The sequence below is a fragment of the Pygocentrus nattereri genome, chromosome 8 (assembly GCF_015220715.1).
Source record: "Pygocentrus nattereri isolate fPygNat1 chromosome 8, fPygNat1.pri, whole genome shotgun sequence".
In the NCBI taxonomy this organism is placed as follows: Eukaryota; Metazoa; Chordata; class Actinopteri; order Characiformes; family Serrasalmidae; genus Pygocentrus; species Pygocentrus nattereri.
Window position 1 is genome coordinate 45,559,719 of NC_051218.1, and position 21,691 is coordinate 45,581,409.

The 21,691-nt window shown below is 45.0% G+C and overlaps 2 protein-coding genes across 8 annotated transcripts in view; one reads left to right on the forward strand and one right to left on the reverse strand.

Annotated features, from left to right (window-relative positions):
- Nucleotides 1-7,823, forward strand: part of atrx (ATRX chromatin remodeler) — a 62,589-nt gene extending 54,766 nt beyond the window's left edge. For all 7 annotated transcript variants that reach the window (XM_017718801.2, XM_017718802.2, XM_017718805.2 and 4 more), the window contains 4 exons: nt 3,987-4,103; nt 4,511-4,606; nt 5,748-5,876; nt 6,474-7,823. In XM_017718801.2, coding sequence (XP_017574290.1) covers nt 3,987-4,103; nt 4,511-4,606; nt 5,748-5,876; nt 6,474-6,698 — 567 coding nt within the window. In that variant the 3' untranslated portion in view covers nt 6,699-7,823. The remainder of the gene's footprint in view (nt 1-3,986; nt 4,104-4,510; nt 4,607-5,747; nt 5,877-6,473) is intronic.
- A 2,243-nt stretch (nt 7,824-10,066) lies between these two features.
- fgf16 (fibroblast growth factor 16) lies at nt 10,067-17,468 on the reverse strand. Its single transcript, XM_017718824.2, has 3 exons — nt 16,903-17,468; nt 13,770-13,873; nt 10,067-11,598 (listed from the first exon to the last, which is right to left on the reverse strand). Exons 1-3 carry the CDS (start codon nt 17,171-17,173, stop codon nt 11,353-11,355), a joined length of 621 nt encoding a protein of 206 aa, XP_017574313.1. The 5' UTR covers nt 17,174-17,468; the 3' UTR covers nt 10,067-11,352.
- Between the last annotated feature and the right edge of the window lie 4,223 nt (nt 17,469-21,691).

Here is a 21,691-nt window from a genome sequence, read left to right on the forward strand (position 1 = left end):
GAGCGCGCGCAAAGTGTCTTGTCGAGCGGAATTCTGTCCGTTCACGCTGCTGCAAACGTTGGTTGAACAGTATTAAACATCGCTGTAAACGTGTGCAGGAATCTTCCGCATTGTAAGTCTTAGATTTGTGGGAATCAGTGAGGTGCACATGTTGCTATTATACACAATAACTGCAATCCCTGGAGTTCTGGGACGCTCTCCTCGTGGTGACGTTCATGGAATCTTCTGGCCTCAGCTCACAAATCTTAGCATCAAGTGAGATTTAATATGAAATGAATTCCAGTCTTACTCTGTTGTACAGTCCTGTCTGTCTTCACCATTGTCTCCAGACTGAGGAGGGGTGGGGCTGGTGGTGCCGATGATGCCCTCACCCATAAGGTACATGTCAGAGACTAATTAATGGAGTTTATTCTGGGAGGAGTTGCTGCTTGCGGCGTTGGACTCCGGCTTTGCAGTGGTATTGTAATCCTGGAACCTGCTTGCTGTTGTCATTCACGTTAATGACTGTTTTTCCGCTCACTCTGTCCCAGCCCGCTCATGATCCTGCGCACTCATGTCCCTTTCATCCTGTAGTTACAGCCTAGTCAGCCTGGTCAGTGTAATAAGGCGTTTAATTTCAGCCCATGCACACGGTATTAGATATCTATCTGTATACACGGACATACACCGATCAGGCATCCCAGTTTCTACGCTCATTGTCCATCTATTCAGCTCCACTTACTGTATAGCTGCACTCTGTAGTTCTACAGTTACAGACTGTAGTCCATCTGTTTCTCTGATACTCTGTTACCCTGTTCTTCAGTGGTCAGGACCCCCATGGACCCTCACAGAGCAGGTACTGTTTGGGTGGTGGGTCATTCTCAGCACTGCAGTAACACTGACGTGGTGGTGGTGGTGTTTTAGTGTGTGTTGCGCTGGTCTGAGTGGATCAGACACAGCAGTGCTGCTGGAGTTTTTAAACACCTCAGTGTCGCTGCTGGACTGAGAATAGTCCACCAACCAAAAATACCCAGCCAACAGAGTCCTGTGGGCAGCGTCCTGTGACCACCGATGGTCTAGAGGATGACCAACACAAACTGTGCAGCAGCAGATGAGCTGTGGTCTCCGACTTTACATCTACAAGGTGGACCGACAAGGTAGGAGTGTCTAATGGAGTGGACAGTGAGTGGACACACTCCAGCAGCACTACTGTATCTGATCCACTCGTACCAGCACAACACACACTAACACACCACCACCATGTCAGTGTTACTGCAGTGCTGAGAGTGACCCACCACCCAAACAGTACCTGCTCTGTGAGGGTCCACGGGGGTCCTGACCACTGAAGAACAGGGTAACAGAGTATCAGAGAAACAGATGGACTACAGTCTGTAACTGTAGAACTACAGAGTGCAGCTATACAGTAAGTGGAGCTGATAAAGTGGACAGTGAGTGCAGAAACAAGGAGGTGGTCAGAATGTTATGCCTGATCGGTGTAACTTGTTTAGGTGTTGCACTACACCTTCAGGAAACCTTCATTGGTTTGTCTGTAAAACTCAGTTCCTCTGTCTGAACTAAAGCTCATAAATACTTGGCCACGTGGGACTGAGTCGTTTTATGTCGTGTATAGTGATGGACATTTGAAAAAATATGGCTAGTGGAGTATAAAGGATGGCTTACTTGTTTGTGTGTGTGTTTGTTTGTATCACTGTTGTCAGAAGAAAACCTCCCATGTCTATTTTTATTTCTCAGTTTCTGATATAATTTAAAAACACCTGCCATCCTTTACATTATATGCAAATTTCATGACGAACAGACTAAACGAAATGACCCAGAATGACTTGGGAAAACTGTTTGGTTCCATTGACTTACATTAAAAGTGAAGTTGTTTTTTTTTTTTTTTTTTTTTTTTTTTTTTTTTTGTTTTTTTTTCCTTCTCCTGTAAAGTTACCGTTTTGAGGATACGAGCTTTTGTTCCGACAGCAGCGATATGCTTGCTTAACGGTTTAAATGATTCCAAACATGAAGAGAGATGTAGTTACGTTACAGTCACACCACACAAACATTCGTGTTTGTTAGTGTTGGTTCAGAAGTGGTTTTTCACCGCGCCTGTGGGAGGATCCGGTGAATTGACAAGTCACTGTTCTTAATATTTACAGCTACTTGAAATTCAGAGCTGGTCTTTGTGACTGAAGTCATGGAAGAGCAAGGGAATCTTTTTGTTTTTGATCGATGAGCTTCAGGCCTTTTGTGTGTTTTAGTTCAATCACATTTTCAAGTAATGAGTTAATGCCATATTTTGCCATCACTACCAAGAGAAAAATGAAGGGGTTGCTGGAAGCCCTCAGTGCTGTGTGTGTATATATATTCTGGGGTAAACTGAAGGAGGCGGTTTAGGTTGTCCCACGGTTCGTTCTGAGGGCCAGCTGTGTTCCACACTGACCTCTCCAGCACCGTTGCTGCTGCTGCACACCTGCTCTGACCAGGTCTGCTATACCGGACACTCAGCCGAGGAGTGTGTTTACGAGAGGCGCACACCAAAGGGCCGATTACAGGGCAGCGGCGGCGCGCATCTGCTGCAGGAGCTCATTTACGCACAAACACAGCCGTCCCGCTGACCTTTTGGCGAGCGAGAGCGCTGTTTAGAGTGATCACGCAAACACAGCTTGAGCAGGAGCTGGGCAGGTGAGCGGTTCGCACGCCTGCGTTTTCCAGCGCACATTCTAAGCCGGTGATTGCCGTCTGCTGGCTACAGCGGAAGGCATGAGAGCTATTGTTAGCCACTGCTTCGCAGTCCAGGGCAGACACATCAGACAAGTGGAACATGAGGTCAGAACGAGGGGCACTTTGAGGGTTGAGCATGTTACAAATCAAAGAGAAGAATGACTCACTTTCAATTAATTCGTGTTCATTAGTTGTTTTTATATATATATATATAGCACTCGACATGCTGGTTGGCATCTGGAAGTGCTTTAGACAGGTGATGAATACAGTTATACTAGAAATTATAAGTATTTAGAATCGTGTAAGAAAATGACAGGTCAGATTAAATACGATGAGACGAAGAGTTTTAATTTAATGAGTTAGAGCTTCGTTTTTAGATGCTTCTTTATAAGTGAGCTCTGATCCAGTGGTGCCAATGGTTTATGGCTGAGCTCATCACCCACAATGCGTTCGGGTTCACCCTAAAAAGGACGTTATTCAGCCAAGGCCACTTCTTTGATTCGTGTCCTTGGATTCTTTGAAGTGCAGCCTGGATCTCCTCTGGCTGCGTTCGGCCGTGTAGTTCGAAACCTCTTCGAACACGGAGCGGTTGCGATACCTCTCTTCTAATTTTTTGGTACGGAAACATCAGCCTGAATGTTTGAGTCTCAGCAGCGTGAAATTATGACGAATGTGGAGTTGGACTGACGTAAAAGCCGCATGAATTCCGATTTGGCTGTTCAGACTGAGTTGCGTTGCCGCAGATCGGATGCGGATCGGATTTCAGTACCGCATATGAAAGCGTCTCAAATCGAATTGAAAACGTCTGATTCAGTGTGTTCGTCTGTGCGTCAGTGTGACAGATAATCTATCACACATGAAAAAGATCGGATTTGGGCCGTTTTTACCTGCTGTGTAAACGTAGCCCAAGCCTGCTGGAACATAAACAGATGTTCTGTAATGTAAGCGGAGCTTTGTCATTTAGAGCCTTAAAAACTAGTATCAGAACTTTTAAAATCTGTTCCGAATGATTCAGGCAGCCAATGCAGCTCTTTTTAAAACAGTATTGTTTTTCTTGGGATTCGTGCTGCCACATTTTGTACGGGATGTACTGATTTCTTAGGAAGTCCAGTAAAAAGATCATTACAGTGATCAACTCTGCATGTAACTAACACAACAAGTTTTTCACACATTCTGATTCACAGATGTCCACAGGTCTAATTTGAAATACATGTGAATTGAATGCCCACCGCCCTCCCCCCACTCTTTTCGTTCTAATAGTTTGGGGTTTGTATGTGTTCTAGGGTCTCTCCATGCGCTTCAACCAGCCGGCATACTCGCACATGGGCATAGGGGCACAGAACGCCTACTTCCCCTTCAACGTGGCCGCCTTGGCCTCCATGAGCAACCAACAGCTGGAGGTCAGTAACAAGCACCACATGAACTTTTTTCATTCCACGGTTCCACAGCTAATTGTGACACGTGTTTTCAGGAATGTGACAGTTGGCGCAGCTTATATGCCAACTGCTGTTGATGTGTGGCTGCCTTTGCTGTTATCTGGTTGAAAATGTGGCTCGTGCAGACATTTAAGTTAAGACAAGTAGTTAAATATATTTCAGTGGCCAAGATGTTTGATATTAGATTTTATTTTGGTTTGTTTGCTTTATCTTTACCTTTCTGATCAACTACACTTGGTGTCAGGGGAAATTGAGTTTTTGCCAAACTATTCCTTTAATTAGAGGAACGTATTGTGTGTAATCAAGAGTTAGTGACTGGCTGCGTTTTCTCATTATTTCTTGTTTTCCTCTCGTTTTCTTCTATGTTGAAGGAGCTGATTAACCAGGGTCGACAGAAGGTGGTAGAGGCCACCAATGCTCTAAAGTCTTTGCCCAGGGAGTCCCTGGAGGACGTCATTGGGCAAGTGGTGAGTGATGAGGGAGTTTACAGGGGGGCGCACTGCATCCCTGCAGGGAGCACGTTGGCCAGGAGAGCCAAACCTTGTAACAGTGGCCAAGGACACTTATTGCTACACTGGCTGTGTTTACATGCAAAGATTTTTGCCAATCCGATTGAATACGTTCCGATTATAGATGAAGACTGAGGTGTTTATTCTCACTCTATTCAACAATCTGGTGGAAAATCTTCGTTTACACGCTCACTACAAGCAATCCGGTCCAAAATTACATGCATGTGTAGAGAACTGCTTAGTGTAGACGTTACCATGACAACCAGCATAACGAGCCCAGTCAGAGTGAGATGAGCAGCAGTGAGCAGTGATTGTGTTTTTAACTGCTTTAAAATGACGTCAGACTCAGGAAAACGTCCCTCACACGTCCTTATTAAAGAAGGCCGAGAGGAAGACGTCGTGCTCTGAGACGCATAAGCTGGACGTCCGTCCCACCGCCGTCTTTTAAAGATCAGAGCGTGAACTTCGTCTCCTCTGCAGACCAGTTTCTGCTCCGCCGTGTTGACTTAAAACTTTCCGATAGGGAATGTAATCGGATACAGACGTTTTCATCTATTTAATGGATTATTTACAGCATTACCCTCCTTGCTCAATCGGACAGAAACCGTATTCTGACAGGCTTCAATCTGACTAGTCTATTCCGACTGAGGTGTTTACATGGATGTACTCTGTTCTGATTGAGCTGTTAGTTGTTTTATTAACAGATTAATAGGCTGCATGTAAACCTGGCTGGTTGTTCCTAGGAGTATGTAGCAGGGAAAATGCAACATCAGCAATAGTAAGAGCTATGGTTGTTCCTTTTAAAACACATCCTTATCGAAGAGTAAGCGCTCTTGTTTTACAGCCAGTTTACGATACGCTTCATCATCTGTTCTCAGAATGTTTTGGATCAGTTAAAAGAAGTGGAAAATGGTGCGTTGCGTCTCTGCCATCTGTGTGGCTGTGTTTCTAAGGATAAGTCTAGCAAAAGGAATGTGGCTGCCGTTTTGTACATATGGTTTATATGTTTAGATACGCCAGAAGCAGAGTGTGCGATGACTAGTGTAGTTGTGCATGCTGCAGGTGTGCCCAGAGTAACAGGTGCATTTCTGTTTGGCAGTGGAAGGAGAACCCCAACCTGACGGAGTCCCAGGTGCAGAGCATGGCTCTGGGCAGACAGGCCAGCTTCGAGATCGAGCTTAAACACAGAGAGTCTGTGTACCGAGACGTTCTCAACAAGCAGCAAACGGTACCGCCTTCTCCTGTTCTAGTTCTTTTTCTCTCTTTTTTCGTGTGTGTGTGTCTTCACCTGCTTCATTATGTAAATGCACGTCACTATTTTTACACCTTTCACTTAATTTAGAAGGATGTCAGTCTTTTAACCTCAGATTCACACACCAGCTGGCGCTATTTGAAATACTTTTATTACATGATGGATCATTTTCTACAAACAAATCATGTGTCTGAAGAATTAGCAGTTTAGTTTTAGAATTAAAGTAGTTTAGATTAAAGTAATGGTTAATTGTTTATTTGAATGCTGCTAGAAGATTAGTTAAGTATATACAAACCACCTAAAAAAAAAAACATCTAAATAGTGGAAAGTCGTCTAGGAGGCAGCAGTTTTGAGGGTTTCCTCCCTTATTTTGCAGGAATGTTCCATTGACCTGTGTTTTTTGCATGTGGACCTGGTCTGGTTATTCAAGTCAATACAACTGACACTTTCTACAATTAAAAAGCTTTTATCCCTGCCGGCCGGCGGTGGTGGCGACCCTGGCTTGGCATCGCTGTCTGGGGAGTTCATGGCGATAGAGAAAATAACTACACCTTTCTCTGCTCTCGTCCACAGCTAATGATGTATGTGCAGAAGGTGATTGCCAACCGCAAGGTCCAGGAGCAGCAGCTGGCCATGGCCAGACAGGGTCTGCTGATGAACCAGCTGGCCTTGCAGAACGGCATCGCCGGGGGCATGAGTCAGATGGAGCTGTTGGGGTTGTACCAGCAACTGGGTGCCCTCCAGGGCCTGCCAACCCCCCAGCTGGGCAAGAACCCAGGGCCTTCGAAGGGCCTGTAGATGACCAGCTCCGCATCGGCCCCCCCTCTTTTTTTTCTTTGTCCAGCGTGGGATGGGTCAACATCATAAGAACCTGCTTGGACCCTCTCCTGCCCCTCGTCCAGCACTAATGTACAAGTCGGAATAAAAATCTGGAGGACGTTACAAAGGGTCTCAGCGGTTTAGTTTGTAATTGTGTATATATAGCCTTAATGTTATTCAAGTTTTCTTCCTTTTTTCCACATATTTAAGATATTCTTCCCCAAATGCTTTTAAGCATTGCGTTGTTCTTTTCCCCTTAAATAAGGGCTGTGCATTATTTAGATTTTTTTTTTCTTTTATACAGGACAAGAAAAAAAATAACGACCTCTGTGGGACCATAGTGTTGCTCATTACAGATTTGTATGTTATAAAAGATCTAGAAGAATCTATCTTAATAGATACAGCGTTAATCTCTATCTACTAGTGGATGATCAGTGGTGCTGTGAATCCCGGTGCTCCAGAGGCACTGTTAACACCTTAAAGGAGAAAAAAAAGATGCAGTGATGGCCTTACATCAGCTAAATTTTGTTTTCGAACACACTGAGCAGACCCCCTCCCCCCTTTTTCTATTATGCTTTTAGGCTTTTACACTTGTTGTTGCTTATCATATAATGGAATGCCTGTGTTGTTAAAACTGCTTGCTGGACTCCCCTGGACTTTTGTAACCTCCGATTTCTCGTCGTAAAAGTGTTGCTTAGCATAGTGTTGTAAGTACTGTTCATCTGTTTCGTTCCACATGTTTTAGCCCGGGCTCTCGCCTTACTGAGATTGTGTGTTTTCTGTAATTTAAAGACATTTGCGAATGGTTAGGGTGCAGGTACCTGGTAATGCTAACTAACCACATTAGGCTGGCCCTCAGGCTACATGTATTCTACTTTGGCACATTTCTGCTTCGGATGCTAAAACGGTATAGATGTTTCTAATTGGAGACTAAGCTCCCTCGTTTGCACAGGGTGTATTTCAGAAATGTAGAGGAACTTTTCTCCCTCCCAAGAATGTTCTCATGTGAGCAAATACACCGACTTGTTTTGCCATTAATCTGATCTGCTATTTACTAGAATAAGTATTTAATATTACATTTAAATAAAGTGACCAAAAGGGTGATTTGCATTTAGTAGCATTATTGTGTTTTAGATGTGTGCTTTTCTTCTTCTTTTCTTTTCTTTGAACTTGTTTTTCAACCGTTTGTACATCTGGCCCACCAGAGTCTCGGTGATGAGACTCGTATTGTGGCCACACCTAATACATGATGCTTCAGCCCAGATGACAGTAAGCGGATGTCACTAGAAGTCGCCGGATAAACCCATGGGTTATGGGGTGGTTTCAAAAAGATTCGTCTGATTTCTAAATGATTAATTTCTCCTGTAAATCATCACAGATCAGTGCAGTGAGCTGTAAACGGTGTAAATGAGCATAAAGTTTATTATGTAGTTCTACAAGGTCTCAGTCTGAACCTCCTCCAGCTGTACGGACGACATCAACACCACAGTCAGACTCATCCCAGACTGGACTGAGCGTGTCGGGCGTCGCCGCTCTCACGGCTCTTTCAGTGGGATTTCGGAGATCATCCAGTGCTGTGGAACCAGCGGCGAACGCTCAGAGCTGCTGGAGCTTCACTGCTGATGAAAATCCCGCTGCACAGTTCTGACGGATTCACTCTGATTGACGTGGAGAACGCAGAACGTTCTGCTCAGGGGTCTCAGCTCCTCTCAGACTGAAGGAGCCAGTCAGGAACTCTATGACCCCCCTCTTACAGTTGTAGTGTGATTGGTTCCTCGGCGCCTCACGGCTGTAAAAATACGCCGCTTTGAAATCGGATCAATCTTTTTAAATCACCCTGCAGTTTCTCTGTTGGAGGAAGTTGTTTGTACGCCATCTTCACTTCTTTTTATTCCCTAATTATAGAATGCCAGCAATTCAGAAGAGAAGCAGCTCATGCCTCATAAAGGAGGATTAATATCCAGATGCACTCCCTGTCAGAATTCCCACCACCACCATAGCCTCTCTCCCTCACCCACACAGAAGAACTTGTGCTCAAACCTTGTGCCAGGAGTGAAACGTTACAACCACATTGCAGTTGTTGAAATGTTGCTCCCATCTTTATGTCCAGACCGTCACTAGTCTACATTTGCTGTATCCCTTCTGGCCACCAGGCAGCTGTTCCCCTCATCTGCTTTCCCCTTCAACTCCAGCGCTGTTCACAAGCTTCATGAATATGCATTAGTGCTGAAACTATCCAAGCCTGTTGGCAACAACGAGAACAACCAATCATCTGTCTATAGCCAAGCCCAATATGTTGTCAAGTATTGGCTTAGCGTATGGCTGTGAATACGTTTATAAATCTGGATTGTGCTGTGAATCCAGATTGTCCATTGCTGCTGATGTAAGTGGACTGAAACCTTATGTTTAGGACAACGTCAGACTGGCCCCAGCTAGTCGCTATGGGAGTCTTGTGTTGTGCAGACAAACAATGCGCCGAGTCCATTTGGGGGGCTTTTCCCCATTTGTTACTGTTCCCTATTGTTTTCGTGGAGCAAAACATCTTAGGAGTCTACTTTTCAACAACTTTGTCACCCAGTGACCCACCTAGTCCCTTTTTATTGTTTCACTTGCTGCAGAGGTTTGATTTATGTCTCTGCAGGCTGTTTGGGGAGAACTTTCTCATAGGCTCCCCAAGCCAAGAGCAGTCTCTTTACATCATCAGCCACATCTCCGGAGAGATGGATTACTCAGAGTTGTAGTTTGCTCTGGAATCTGCGTCCTCTTGGAGCAGCGGGCGTTTGTCAGATTAACTTTCATCCCTGGTAGGGCGCCACACCTTAACGGTAAGGTATTTTCTGAAACGGTGCGGCTTGGATCTGGTTTGTTTTAGGTTCGTGGTCAAGGCTTTCTCACAAGCCTTTCGGTCTTGAGCTTATTGTGTCCTGATGTGTGGCTAAATTAGTGCAGAGTGATTGAAGCGAGCCTGACCACATACTGAGTGAGCCCGACCACAAATTCTGGCAGCGCTGGAAATTTTTCGAGGAAGCTTGCGGTGCAATCAATGAATCCACTCAGTGTTTCTCCATATAAGACTTTTAATTATTACAGAGAATCATTTTTTTGCCCAAGTAAAAAAAAAAAAAAGGTCACTCACAATGAACGCTAAATAGCAGGACAATTTTATTGCCGTTCTTTCAGGTCGAATTATTTAGCCCTTTGGTATAATTTCAGTAGAATTTACAGTTCTTATAATTTCAAGTTCATTACAAAATAAAGACTTTGCAATAAATAAATATATTTATATTTATATATAGATTTAGAATTATACTTTATATGTAGAAAATAAATATATTGTACATCTTATAAATAGGTTCATCCATATTTACACCTGTCACTTGCGTTTTTAATAATGTTCCTGACAGCCTGAACATTACAAGTCACCCCTTTCCTTAACCACCCAACACTCCTACTCAGCCTTTCTGCATATACCATAGCTTTTCCCTGGTTTTAATAGATTCATCGCTGGGTTTTTCTCAGAGAGTGCTTTTTGTTTTTCTTTTCAGCCAGTGGACATTTCCAGAACCTTCAAAAGACAAGGAGTGGATTCACAGAGTGGTGCTAAGTGCTCATTTATCTCCCAGTGTTTCACACTGAAGATGGTCTCTTCCACTCTGCCCTCATGTGTGTTCATCTTAGGTGGTCTTTTAGGCCTTTCCCTTAAACCCTGCAGTCCTCTATGGTTTTGCTTTTTCATCAGTGGTTGTTATTGTTTCAGTATAAGCTGGCCAGTTTTATTACTTAGTAGTACCTCTCACCCCTCAAGTGTCCTTAAACGTACGTTTGTCTGAAAAGCTCTTGCTTCTACGGTTCTCTTATTGAGATGCTACGGTATGTTCCTCCTTGTCCACCAGGTCTCAAAGCTCTCTTAAGTACTGTATAACTTTTTCTCCATAAGGCCAGAACTCTGGTCCTTTTGCAGTCCTGACTGCATATTTAGAAGGTGAGTGTAAGCTTGCAAAGACACTTCTTAAGAAGTTTACAGCTACGCTTAATTGTTGATTGTGTCCAAGGTGACAGGAATAGAAATCATCAGTGTCAGAGTTTCAACCTGCTCTGTGGACGTGAGCAGACTCCTTTCACCTTCATGTGTAAGACATTCTAAGTGCTATTAAACTTGCAGAGACAAAAACTGAAGCCAGAGTTTTTCTAGAAGTGCATGCCCCATAAGTGGTTCACTTTCCATCACGAGTGGTTCCTTGAGAATTTTAGCAGATGTACTAAGTGCGTGCTCACGACTGTCTCAGGGTGAAGCAGTTGCGTGACACCGAGGAGTCCTGGGCCCCTGAAGTCAACACCTCTCCCTCGGACACCTCTTGGCACCGGCGACGGTGGGAGGAATGTCCTCTCTGCTCTGTGGTTTTAAAACCCATTAAGGAGAGGAAACGAAGCCATCCAGGAACACACACGTACTGTTTATCTCAGTCACTGCTGGAGAGGGACTCCTCACTTTGGACCAGAAGGCAAATCTAAACAGTTGCGAAGGGAAGAAGCGGAGGGTCTCCATAAGCCCTCCCGGTGTCCATCCCTTACGTCCAATCCCCACTTCCTTCCCCCTCAGACGCTCCTCCAGCAGCACTGGCGGGAGCTCTGGTCACCTGTGCTGGAACAAGTCCCTGTAAGCCTGGGGGATCTTGTCGATCTCCACAGGCCTGGGTAGGAAGTGAGTCAACTTCTGATGCTTTTTAGTCCTCCCGCCTTCTCGAGGCGACCCGTCCTTGTTCAGGGCCACGTAGTAGTACCTCCCGGTGTCCGTGTGCTTGTAGAGCGTCGAGGCGTACGTGTTGTACCAGTTCTCCTCGAACTGCTCGCGGAAAACGCACTCTGCTGTCAGCTTCTTCTGCAAGAAAGCCAGAGAGGAGTAGAGAGAAAATAAGTCATTTCTGGGCTCAGATAAGTAGGACACTCTGAATTCTTGGAATCTATTCAAACTTGCCTTTTGGAATAACAGGTGCGCCTACGTGTTTGTGCCAGAAATGAACCTTTACTCTGCGCATGATGCACATCACCGTCTTTACCGTAAGCTACGGAGAGTAATGAGCATCTCTGCGTATATCATTACAGGTTGCCAACCTAATTTGTTTCTTCCTTCCTTCCTAAAACTCCATGGGAAAGAATGAGGGCGAAAAAAGGTGGAGGCAGCGTTTTCTCACAGCACGTAGTTCGCCCCTTGTATCGCTACCGCGAATGAGTGGAAACTATTCCAGGCCAGTCGACAGGTGCTTGTTGCGCCAGGGAGAAGGGGAAAGCCATTACAGCAGGCTTTTCAGTTTACACCCAAAATCACTCCTCGGACCTGTTAACCTTTCTGTCTGCGTGGAGAAGTCTGTTTCCCCTGTGACGCAACAGGCTCGGTTCGCGCACACACGGCAGCCAGAGTGTGAGCGCCTGTGTGGCCTGCTACTAGCACACCACTGACAGGCCTCAATGAGCAATCACTCCGGGTTCAGCAGGTGAACCTCTGCTGGCTGACTATGCTGCGAAGAACAATAGAGGACATTGGGGCTACATCATATTTCCTGCCAAAGAGCAGTCATGCGATGGCTCGGGCTCAAGTCTTGGTGTCAAAGCAGTTCGTTTAGACTCACTAAGATGGCTGAAGGTTTTAAGATAAAGCTTGCCTTAAAAGTCCCTTGAAAAACTGTTCTGAATGCTTGGCTGAGCGACTTGGTCAAAGATAGGCCAGGATAAACACAGTAGAGGTGCAAATAATTAATATATGACTTTTTAAATACACTGTCCAATAACATTATTCTGTTATCATTTGTTTTCTGACTTGGAATGGCCATCAGCGAACAGCCTAAAAGTCCCTGCCCAAACACATAAAAGCTTGGATTTTATTTCAGTAACACTTCTGTCAATTAAGTAGCAGGGATCTAGACTCCTGCTGTGCAACTGTGGACTATTTTGCAGTAAAATGCAGCTCAGGGCACATGACCTGGCATAGATGTTAATTCTGACTGCTAGAAAAGGGTCCCGATGAGTTCCTTCAAGGTTGGACCCAAAAATGCTACCATGGTGAAGATCCAAATTGAGCAATGCTGTCTGGCCCCACCTCGTTTTGATCCGTCATGGCCTGGCTAGCCTTTTTTCATTGGTAGCCACGTTTAGTATTTTTGTGTTCTTTCACCGTTGCTGAAAGTTTGCCTTGCGCTGGCCCCTAGTCGATGAACACCGGCATCAATCTCCAGACACCTCCAGCCAGCGTGTCAGCTGATTTTACAGAGTGATTGCACGTTGACCCGAGCCTGCAGTGCTCTGTGATTTTAATAGGATGTTATCACGTTACATGTGAAGTCATTTTCCCCCTCCCTGCCTGTAATAAGCTTATTCTGACTCTTAAGAGCCGCAGACGCTTGGCGAGGGCACTGGGTTATTGTCCATAGAAACCTGATCGCACGCATCTCCCCCAGTGGTGGTGGTGGGGGGGTGGTGCGGGTGGCTGAGAACGTTATCTATAAACGGTGCTGTGTGTGTACAGTCGCACAAAAAGTAAGTTAACGCCTCGCACATCCTGGTCTGTGTTACTATTTGAGCACTTTACCAAAGTAAAGCATCTCTGCCGTGTGACTGTGCAGGAGTATACAAGAAACCAAGAGCACTCACAGGCCATATATCCCCCAATATGTGTGTGTACTCTACACGCTTCATGTGTATCTAAGAAATATGTAAATATTTTGGTAACTATGGAGCAAAAATGAAGAGGCAGTCCTTCTAATTTAGGATTTAGGGTGCTTTCTCTGAGGCCCCCCCCATGTCTTCCTCAAACTCAGAAGACAAAAACAAGGTGACCCAGGCGGCTCTCAGGGGCCCCACTGTTGCTGTTTTAGCAGGTCTGAGGTCGAACGGATGGTTGAGAGATGCAGCAGTGGAAACATTGGTCTGATGTTTTTGTCTGGAGCAAAGATTGCTCTTCTTTTAACACTGCAGTGGCTGGTGTACAGGTTTTAATGTGGAGTGATTATGGGTGCAAGGTGCATCTGGACATCTGACAACATGGGTTTGACTTACCGACCCATAGAGCTCTCCTTTTTCATTCATTCCCAGGTAAAGGCCGGCATCCACGCCTCTTATGCTGACCAGCCCCACAGCCAGACTGATGAACTCCAGGATACCTGCCATAGAAAAACTGATGAGATATTTACCAGATACTTTTTGCCATTTACGATCTGTGTGAAACGGACGTGGTCAATGGTAAACTGTAAATCTGACAGATCTGAATGACCTGCTAATCACATCAAGTTCTCTCTCGGGTGGTACGTTGTCTAAAACTCTTGAATCCTTGGCACTAGTCTGCTTGCCTGGAGTTCAAGAGAGGTTTCTTGCTTTCTTTCAAGGAACCACTGATCACTTCTGAGCTCCTCGCTAGGCTTATGTCTGACCTGTTTTCACACCTCAGAGGGACAGAAGTTGCACTCTTTGTCTTTTTTGGCCAGATCGTGAACTTCATAACGCCACTGCCGAAGCTTTGTAGATGCACCTGTGTCAGGTGTCGTGGCGCCAACTTGCGAAGACATCACAGCACTTCTCGACGCAGCAGCAAGAACTGCGCTTCATGTTTTAATGAAAGCCATCAGACCAATGTCTGCCTTGAATTTGCGCGTGTTGAGGGGGGGGAGGTGCCAGAAACATGCTTGGACCACCCAATCCAGTAAAACCGCTTGTTTTTGGCTGAAAAAACGAGCATTAAACTTCTTTGGATTCCACAGTGGTCATGCTTTAATTTAGAGCTATTCCAGCCTTTCCCAAGCAAGACTGCACCTGCAGGATGACTATGGATAACAGAAACGCTCAGCCTCGCATGGCTGCGCCCTGACCTCATGTGTTTACCGCTCCTAATGCTAACCACCCTATGAATGATTTATATTAATGGTATAATTAGTATAGCGTGTGCGCGCTCGGGTACTTTGAAGACGTTTGAACGGAAGAAACAGTCTTGACGTTGCTTGCTTTTTTTTGGACCAGCGATAGACACCTGCTTCTCCTCACAGCCTCATTCCTGGTTTACAGTGGGGTAGGGCTCAGTCCTGCAATGCGCGCTCAACCTTTATCACCACTATTATGGAAGTGGGGCATCATAAATGGAGAATTTATGATGCTCTGTTTGTCTTCCAAGCATCCTTAACAAACCTGATATATAAACCTAATACAGTCCAACTAAACTGGTTGGTTTTCCAGACAGGACAACACCAACTCCTGGACTACACTTTCCTATAAATGAACAGTTGACATGCAGTCCAAGCCTAGGCTGACTACACTTTCCTATAAATGAACAGTTGACATGCAGTCCAAGCCCTGTCTGGGAAACTGACCCCAAGACTCTGATTTACGAAACTTTAAAACCTACAAACCTGCATATATGCTTGATTTCCATTTACATGGATGTATAAAGTTACCCTGAATGTTCTGGCATACCTGATTAAATAGATCTGTTCTGGTCTATTAACCAGGAGAACCTAATATACAGACTTGATCAGACTCTGATCCACAAATCTGATTATAAACCCAAATTTCCTGATGAACCCACGTTGGGAAGAACTTCGAATCATCACATGTGTTTTATGAGCCTGAAGGTTTTGTTGTAGTGAAGTGAGATGGTGATCTATTGTGAAAATAGACATAAACTTGATATAAACTTCAGGGGTGGGCGAGTCCAAGCCTAGACTCGATCCCTGTCTGGGAAACTGACCCCGCGACTCTGATCTCCAAACCTTTAAAACCTACAAACCCAACAGTTTTGATCAAGAAAACCTACATATACACTTGATTTTCCATTTACATGAATGTATAACATGTAAACCTGAATATTCTGGTCTACAAACCAGATATAAACCAGGAGATCCTAATATACGGCCTTGATCAGACTCTGATCCACAAATCTGATTATAAACCCAACTTTCCTGATGAACCCACGTTGGGAAGAACTTTGAATCATGACGTTTTATGAGCCTGAAAGTTTTGGTGTAGCAAAATGAGATGGCGATATAAACTAAATGGGTTGTTCTCCAGACAGGACAACACCAAGTCCTGGACTTCACTTTCCTATAAATGAAGAGTTGACATGCAGTCCAAGCCTAGGCTTAATCCCTGTCTGGGAAACTGACCCCAAGACTCTGATCCAAGAAACTTTAAAACCTACAAACCTGCATATATGCTTGATTTCCATTTACATGGATGTATAAAGTTACCCTGAATGTTCTGGCATACCTGATTAAATAAATCTGTTCTGGTCTATTAACCAGGAGAACCTAATATACAGCCTTGATCAGACTCTGATCCACAAATCTGATTATAAACCTGTTGATCCTGAGGTGTAAACTTGACTCCTACATACAAAAACCTGGCACTTCAATCTCTTCTGATCTATAAGCTGAATAAACCAGGAGATCTTCATGTACGAACCCAAAGACTCAGTGATCTGATCCACCAGCCTGCCGTGTAAACCTGACGTTTCTATTCCATAAACCTATAAAAGATCTCCACATTTGATGAGCACTTAATGACAGAAGGTTCTCCAAGGGTTCTTTAGCACAGACAGTGGTTCAACATAGAACCATGCACACTTAAAGTTGCCATTTGCTTAAATGCTTAAAAGATCCTTTGCATGGTGAACTTGATGGAGAGTTTATTGTTTATGGTTCTATGTGGAACCTTCTTAGAAATGGTTCTATTTAGCACCTAGAAGCTTGACATTGCAGCACCAGAATCCTTTTTGGGTGCTATATAGAACCACATATGACACGTTCTCCATCAATCTGAAGAACCTGCATGGTGAACTTGTTCTTCAGATGGATGAACAGTTCGAGAGTTTTTTGTTGTTTATGGTTCCACGTGGAACCTTTTCTTTTTTTTTTTTTTTTAGGAATGGTTCTACTTAGCAGCAAAAAGCTTGACCCCATGACATCAGAATCCTTTTTGGGTGCTATTTAGAACCATATAGGACACGTTCTCCATCAACTGGCAGAACCTCTTCCCCATGCACAGAACCCTCCAAGCACTGAGTGCTCATGGTTCCATATAGAACCTAATCTTTAAGACTGTGGGCTTTAAGGGAAGTGATGTTAGTAAGAAAGTGAGCCCCCATGACCGAACCGGAGCGCGCTCCAAAGGTGCCTGAGCGTGCGCGGGCGGCGGCGCGCCTCACCGAATCTGCTGTGGTCCTGCCGCGTCCCGTGCACCGTGCCGTTGGGGAAGATCTCCAGCTGGAAGCCCGTGCGGCAGTACAGCTGCCTGCGGCGCAGGATGCCCTTCAGGTGGTCGAAGTCGGGCAGGGAGCCGCGCTGCAGGCGCCCCTCGATCAGCCCCAGGCGCTCGTTCAGGCCGGCCGGAGAGTCCGACAGGGGGATATTCCCGAAGGCGGGGAAGCTCTGTAAATCCAGATCGATGGAGCCCAGGACGCCGCCGACCTCCGCCATGGCCGCGGAGCGACTCGCTCACTCACAGAACCGAGAGAAGTGCGCACTCGCTGAAGGACTCGCGACTCTTCAGACCCATGCGAGGACACGCGCTCGCGTCAGCGCCCGCCCCCCGCGCCTCAGGAAACTCAGGTCACCCCAGCCGCGCCGCGCTATTCATCACTGGCTAATGTGGCTCTGAGGAGGCTGAACGCGCCGCTTATATAGCCGCCGGTCCAGCATGATCTAATGGGCCCCGCCTGGCTGGCTGGCATCCCCCTCAGCTGCACGCGTCAGTGTGAGTGAGTGGAGCCGAAGCGCGTCTCTGCTGCAGCTCTGCCGTCCCGCGACTCTACGGGCTGACCACAGGCTTCAGGACCAAGGGGGGTGGGAGAGAGTTGGGCGGGGGGGGGGGCAAGGGGGGGGGTGGGGTGGGTGCAGAGCGACGGGATGGATGGAGCAGAGAGGGAGCAGTAGAGAGGGAGCAGATAGGAAGTAGTAGAGAGAGAGTAGCAGAGAGGGAGCCGATAAGAAGTAGTAGAGAGGGAGTAGTAGAGAGGGAGCTGATAAGGAGTAGTAGAGAGGGAGTAGTAGAGTGGGAGTAGTAGAGAGGGAGTAGTAGAGAGGGAGCTGATAAGGAGTAGTAGAAAGGGAGTAGTAGAGAGGGAGCCGATAAGGAGTAGTAGAGAGGGAGTAGTAGAGAGGGAGCTGATAAGGAGTAGTAGAGAGGGAGTAGTAGAGTGGGAGTAGTAGAGAGGGAGTAGTAGAGAGGGAGCTGATAAGGAGTAGTAGAAAGGGAGTAGTAGAGAGGGAGTAGTAGAGAGGGAGTAGTAGAGAGGGAGCTGATAAGGAGTAGTAGAAAGGGAGTAGTAGAGAGGGAGCCGATAAGGAGTAGTAGAGAGGGAGTAGTAGAGTGGGAGTAGTAGAGAGGGAGTAGTAGAGAGAGAGTAGCAGAGAGGGAGCCGATAAGAAGTAGTAGAGAGGGAGTAGTAGAGAGGGAGCTGATAAGGAGTAGTAGAGAGGGAGTAGTAGAGTGGGAGTAGTAGAGAGGGAGTAGTAGAGAGGGAGCTGATAAGGAGTAGTAGAAAGGGAGTAGTAGAGAGGGAGCCGATAAGGAGTAGTAGAGAGGGAGTAGTAGAGTGGGAGTAGTAGAGAGGGAGTAGTAGAGAGGGAGCTGATAAGGAGTAGTAGAAAGGGAGTAGTAGAGAGGGAGCTGATAAGGAGTAGTAGAGAGGGAGCAGAGAGGGAGCTGATAAGGAGTAGTAGAGAGGGAGTAGTAGACAGGGAGCAGAGAGGGAGCTGATAAGGAGTAGTAGAGAGGGAGTAGTAGAGAGGGAGCCGATAAGGAGTAGTAGAGAGGGAGTCGATAAGGAGTAGTAGAGAGGGAGTAGTAGAGAGGGAGCCGATAAGGAGTAGTAGAGAGGGAGCCGATAAGGAGTAGTAGAGAGGGAGTAGTAGAGAGGGAGCCGATAAGGAGTAGTAGAGAGGGAGCCGATAAGGAGTAGTAGAGAGGGAGTAGTAGAGAGGGAGCCGATAATGAGAAGGGGGAAAAACACGGGGCGGATATGTGAACTCCACATTACTCCAGGGTCACTGTGGGGTACAAATGTGAAAAGTATGACTCTAAGTGGAGATAAACTCAAACTGCAGACCAAAATAAATAATACATAAACCAATAAAAAGGTTGTGGATTTGTGAAAAAGTGCCAGAAAAAAGTGACTTCTAAAGTGAAAAAATAAAAAACAAACACAAACAGAAAATATCTGAGGTCAAGAGGGGAAAATCGGTGGGAATCTGAAGGAACGACTGCACAAATAACTAAATAAGGAAAAACAAAGTCGGGGAAAAATGTGAAAAGTGCCAAAAAAAAGCTGCACAACTGCAGACCAAAATAAACAATGAACGAATGGATAAAACGGATGAAAACTACCAAACAAACGTGAGATCTGAAGTGAAGACAACCCAAAACTTGAGAAACAAAGTAATTAAAAATTAAAATGAAAAAACGGTCGTAGACGGTGAAAACTACCAAAAAACATGATGTCTGAAGTGCAAAAATGGGAAAAACGGATACATTTGGGTTCGAGGACGACAGTAATTCAGGTTAGATATGTAAAAACACAAAAGAGAAAGAAAGATAAAAAAAACAGAAAATGGGAAAAAAATCTGAAGACAAAAAAAATCACACTGGGTAAATCTGAAAACTACAAAAACTTAATAATAATAATAAATAAATAAAAATACTGTGATGTCTGAAATGAAGTGAGATGGGGAAAAAAAAGTTTGGATATGTGAAGCAAAAATTACCACGAAAATAAAAACGCAAAAACGAAGTAGATTACTAAAGGAAAAAACAAGAAATCATGAAATAACACAAAGGCCAAAAACACGGAAAACTAGGCTAGAAAGTGGCTCCACTGTTTCCCCGCTTCCTCCTCCAGATCAGACCTTTGGCCGAAGTGCGGCAGAGCTGAGCAGCTCCGAAGCCGGGTCTGCTTTCAGCTCCACTCTCTGCTCCGTTTGAACTTCTCCTGAGATCTCCACCTCCGGCCTGAAGAGTGAAGCAGGTGCTCCGTGTCTGCAGTAGCAGTGGAGCTTTAAAGCAGCTGCTAGACTGCAGGCTTAGAAGAAAGCAGGGAAGAGGAAAAATAATAATGCTGATGGCGTATTTGATTAAAGTTGACCGGTACAGGGAATGTCTGGAGGAGGGGAGCAGACGGAATTTCATAAAATGTGGAAAAAAAAAACCCTCACCTGAAATAAGAGACTGCATTGCCTTACCACAAGCGCAAGTGTCTGAGTCTCCAGCGGGCCTGCAGTGCTGAATTAACGCCCAGCGTCAGTTAAAGGGGAACACCACCAAGTTATTTTGATGTTGAAATGTAAACATCATTAAAAATTATTTGATGTGAAATTTTTTGTTCATTTAGAGAAATTTACAAATTTGCTGCTAGTGCAGATTCACATTTTACACAGCACTGCAGTCCCTCAAAACGTGATGCTTTTATCAAAGAGGCAACTGGAGAATTGCCCCAGTGGCTGCTGATAAAGTAGTGAATCCTGTAAAGCTTTGGGTTTATTGAGCTTGCTGAGGTTTGCTTGGTGAGATTAAGGTAGTTGCTGTTGGAACCCAAAATTCTGGTCAGCGAAGATACTGACCCTTTTAAAATTTTCAACTGAAGACTAAAAAGTAATCAGTATCTACTACAGTATCCCACTTTGTAACTATAACAGCCTCCGCTTTTCTGAGGAGCTTTCCACAAGATGTTGGGAAGTGTCTGTGGGAATTTGTCAGTGGTGGACAGTAACTGAGTACCTGAGTAACTGAGTAACTGAGTAAATGTAATTAGTTTCTGTACTTTAGTATTTTTGGTGTATCTGTACTGAAGTTTCTCCATTCTGGACTTTTTCCTTTCACTCCACTACATTTCAGAGTCTAATATCCGACTTTTTCCTCCTACATTTTGAGAAATCTGTCGTTCCTTTTGGTTTCTGTGTGTATAAAAACGTAACATGTCAAAACGAAAGAAACGCAAAGCCAGAGCACCAATCAGGGCCCAGCGGTCACTTTGTTTAGAGCTGGTTTTGACCTGTTGGTCATACCGACCCAGTGCAGCACGCGGTTCAACGTCAGCGCAGCAGCGTAAAACTTTGGGAGAGTCTGTTCAACATAAATGATGAACTAACCTAACTTTGTGTAAATAGAGCTCAATATAGAAATATGTCCACATATGCAGTCGAGACTGACGCGGCTTTTTTCTGAATTTCTACAAACACCATTTCATTTTATAGTAAATGAGTTTGGGCTGGTTTATGTTTATGAACAGAGGCCTACAGATCAACATAGTAAAGGAGCTCATCTGTGATCCTGAGTTTAAAGCCAGTTTTTATTCAACTTAAACTTGGAACTAAGTTGTAAATAAATCTGAAACTGAAACTTTGCTTGTGTGTAAAAAGTGATTTCAGAGCCACTCGGTTCTCCCTGATGGAAACTGTTTACCTTCAGTGTTTTGTGCTTCTGATCATTTTAATAGACGTCAGCGTCACTAATTAATGACGTTCTATTAAAAGACTGGTTTACCAAGAGAGACGCTGGAGGACTTTCACCTGAAATGAGTTCATGAAGCCAGTCTGGTTATAAAAATGATAACAGGACATCAGAGCCAGAATTACTCTTTTAGTACTTTTACTTTATACTTAAGTACATTTGAAGGGAAATACTTTAGTACTTTTACTCCAGTGGAGGTCTAAAGGGAGGAACTTCTACTTTACTGGAGGAATATTTTACCTTGGGTGTCTCTACTTTAACTCCAGTACATGATTTGTGTACTTTGTCCACCTCTGGAATTTGTGCCCATTCAGTCAAAGAGCACTTGTGAGGTCAGATGCTGATGTTGGACGAGAAGGCCCGGCTCACAATCTCTGTCCTAGTTCATCCCAAAGGTGCTGAGTAGGGTTGAGATCAGGGCTCTTATGCAGGCCACTGGAGTTCCTCCACACCAAATCCATCAAACCATGTCTTTATGGAGCTGATTTGTG